The 3,764-nt window shown below is 42.1% G+C and overlaps 1 protein-coding gene across 1 annotated transcript; it reads left to right on the forward strand.

Moving 5' to 3' along the window:
- The first annotated feature begins 2,223 nt into the window (after positions 1-2,223).
- On the forward strand, positions 2,224-3,162 carry LOC101591357 (olfactory receptor 1019). The gene has a single exon (XM_004645761.1). The coding sequence runs from the start codon at positions 2,224-2,226 to the stop codon at positions 3,160-3,162; it is 939 nt and encodes a 312-aa protein (XP_004645818.1).
- Positions 3,163-3,764: the final 602 nt, after the last annotated feature.

Here is a 3,764-nt window from a genome sequence, read left to right on the forward strand (position 1 = left end):
GTAGAAACTTTGCTGTTCCTGCTTCTGACTGGTTGTCTTCATCTCTTTTGTGAAACATCTGGAGGGAAGTAAACCCAGCACTCTGATGGCAGCTGGCAGTCCCGGTGCCATTCTGGTTCTACACACTCACAGGGTGCCTCTGCCCATCATTCCAGCCTCAGCTTAGTATCTGCATGAGTGGAGCTTAAGAAATGGTGGGTGCATTCATAATTCTGAGCGACCATGGGGTTGGGCAAGTGCTCTACATCTTTCTAGGGGCTGTAGTGAAGTGCAACCAGCACAGAATAAACAGAATATATTAAACTTTCAAATTTGATTAAACTTTCAAATTCGATGCTTCAGTGCATGTATACATGCATAAAGTTGTCATCACAGACAATCTGTAAGCAGTTTTTCGTGCACCTATTTGGTACTCATATACCTTCTCCTGCTTGTAACTATAGAAATCTCAGCTCCATTCTTGATTGTATCATTTCTTTACTTATTACTGAGTTTTTAAGTTTTGTTATGTACTATGGATGCAATTTTTGATGGGAAATAAATGCTCCAAATAATTTCCCTGAGTGAGTCTTCTCCTTCTCTGTTTCCTGACTGACATCACGTACAAAGCTTTCTCTTTTCCCTCCCAGGGGTCCTTGACTCTCAGCTCTGGACTGAGCTGCACAGTAGCCTCTCTGTTATGCAGCGGAATTACCCAGAAACACAGCTGTTTCTTTATCCTCCACACAGTCGCAGCATGAGATTGAACTGAACAGGAGTAGATGTGTTTCATAAGTTCTTGGGACAATTTTTCTTTTTAGTGGGATCCCGTCTTTGCTGTGACTGATTATATTCTATGCAGAAACTGAAATTAATAGGTAAAGCTTTTGTCATTTTTAAATCTTGGATTTAGAAAAAGAAAAAAAACTCCAAGAAAAACACATTATACTATGAGCAAAGCAGAAGCTTCTTTCCTAAGCAATAAACTGGTTAAGGCAGATGCAAATTGTCTCTCTTCAGGTTTAGGTAGAGAATACTATTTATTTATAAATTTCCTTCAGTTCTGTCTTGCTTTGGTTTGGTTTGGATGGGTTTGTTTTTTCAATACACTCAAGTGTGCAATTCAGTAGATACTCATCCAACCAATGAGAAACGTGTTCCTTTGTAGCCACTGAGCTGTTCGGAGCTTTCTCTTTTCCCTCCCAGGGGTCCTTGACTCTCAGCTCTGGACTGAGCTGCACAGTAGCCTCTCTGTTATGCAGCAGAATTACCCAGAAACACAGCTGCTTCTTTATCCTGACTGCACCACCTCCCTCACTTCAGGGCCTTCCAACTTCAGAGGAGACAAAGGGCTATTTTTAGGGCCAGGCACAACAGACTGGGCAGGAAAAAGAAAAGTACGCAAAGTTGATTTTCCTTTTACCAAATCACAGGTACACAGAATGCGGAGAGTGAGAGGGACAATGGTGTCAGACCCAGCTCTGCTCTTTCTGGCTGCTGACCCCATGCAACTTACTAAGTATCTAGTGTTCCTCTCAGCATGAGCTAGTGATGAAGAGCTAATGATGCATACTGGCTTTTTAGAATTATTGTAAGAATGAATCTATGTAATGTATTTAAATCAACTGAATTATAAAGTATCATAAATACTGAATTACCTTTGGTCTTTTAAAGTTAGTTTTTTATTGCCTGTTGCTATACTTCTGACCCTATACAGTGAAGTCTTCATGTTCTCTATTTGTGCATATGTTACCTTATACCTTGAGATCTGTGAGTCTTCTTGTCTTCTCTATCCTGACCAATTGTAAGAATTAAAATGCATGCAGTATCTGCATTTGTATTTGCTTTGTTTTGGACAGACAAAAGGAACCCTCAAACCATTCTTCTTTCCTAATGAATGATTGGGATAACTGCCCAAATCCACCTCGAATGAACATCTGATATCATGTGATGAATGACAGCAGAACACCAGGGTCTTTGGAGTCAGCAAGCTTACCATTCCCAAGAAGCTCACAACTTCTTCTACTCTGTCTGGGCACCTGGAGAAGACACACACCTGCCACAGTCACCGTAACCATCATAGAGCCCCATCAGTGGGAGGATTTTTGAGAAGCATCTTAAACAAAATCATTATTTACTTCTACATATAACATCATTGTTTAGGGTGAATTCGAATATTTCCAGCAATGCAGATTTACTGCCCTCCTCAATAAACTAAACCCAGGTGTAGGTACAATTGAAATCATGGATAAAGAAACCAAAAACCACTCGACAGTGACTGAGTTTATCTTCCTGGGCATCACTCAGGATCCACAGCTGCAGACCATCTTCTTTGGGGTCTTCCTCATTGTGTACCTGGTCAACGTCGTGGGGAACGTTGGCATGATTGTCCTCATCATCACAGACACTCACCTGCACACACCCATGTACTTTTTTCTCTGCAACCTCTCCTTGGTTGACCTGGGCTATTCCTCAGCCATCGCGCCCCGGATGCTGGCCGATTTCCTAACAAAGCACAAAGTCATATCTTTCTCCAGCTGTGCCACACAGTTTGCTTTTTTTGTAGGTTTTGTGGATGCTGAGTGCTATGTCCTGGCAGCGATGGCCTATGACAGGTTCGTGGCCATCTGTCGACCCCTCCACTACAACACTCTCATGTCCAAGCAAGTGTGCGTGGCTCTCATGCTGGGCTCTTATCTGGCTGGTCTAGTAAGTTTAATAGCCCACACTTCACTCACTTTCAGCCTTGATTACTGTGGGTCCAACATCATCAACCACTTCTTCTGTGAAATCCCACCGCTCTTAGCCCTCTCTTGCTCAGATACCTACATCAGTGAGATACTGCTGTTCAGCTTGTGCGGCTTCATTGAATTCAGCACCATCCTTATCATCTTCATCTCCTACGCCTTCATCCTTGTCACTGTCATCAGAATGACTTCCACTGAGGGACAGCTCAAGGCTTTCTCTACCTGTGGGTCTCACCTGACTGGTGTCACTCTCTTCTATGGCACAGTCATGTTTATGTACCTGAGGCCAACGTCCAGCTATTCCCTGGACCAGGACAAGTGGGCTTCTGTGTTCTACACGATTATCATTCCCATGTTGAACCCCATCATCTACAGTTTGAGAAACAAAGATGTAAATGCTGCTTTCAAAAAGCTAATTGGGAGAAAGCCTCAATAGTAACAACACAAACAATCTGCTTTAGGTAGAGGTAAGCAATAGAGTTAGAAGGATGGTGGCAGGAGATGGGGTGACAAATCAGTACCATGAACTTTACGAAAGTCAGCATCTCCTTGCTGAGTAAATCTCAGGCTCTAAAGGAATTTTTCTAAAACTCTAACTGTATAATGTGAAAGAAATGTCAATGAAATGAACACTTTTTTTTTTTTTTTTTAGGAACTGGGGTTTGAACTCAGACCCTTGCACTTGCCAGGGAAGCGCTTATTCCACTGAGCCATCTGCCTGGCCCCTAAAATCAACACTTTTAGAAAACATGCTTAGCAAGATACATAATTTTAATTTAAGTCTTATCTATATGTTGATTAGAAAGAGACAGACTTCTAAGAGAAAAGAAATAGCTTGTCACTCTAAAGCATATTTTTTCAGGGTCCTAAAGAATGTGAAATCCACATACTGCATGTTTACTCTGCTATGAAGTCATAGAAAATGTAGATAAAATCACACGAAATGCTCCTGGCATAAATGTGGGCTTAGCCCATCCTGGGATGGGTCCACTCATCTGAGCAAGGCCTTACAGGGACCAGGTGTGTGTAGGGATTTGG

This window comes from Octodon degus, unplaced genomic scaffold, assembly GCF_000260255.1.
Source record: "Octodon degus isolate 3935 unplaced genomic scaffold, OctDeg1.0 scaffold00239, whole genome shotgun sequence".
Lineage (NCBI taxonomy): Eukaryota > Metazoa > Chordata > Mammalia > Rodentia > Octodontidae > Octodon > Octodon degus.

Bases quoted from the DNA above. Each gene is read 5' to 3' on its own strand.
- LOC101591357 (XM_004645761.1), top strand. From the start codon at position 2,224: ATGGATAAAGAAACCAAAAACCACTCGACAGTGACTGAGTTTATCTTC.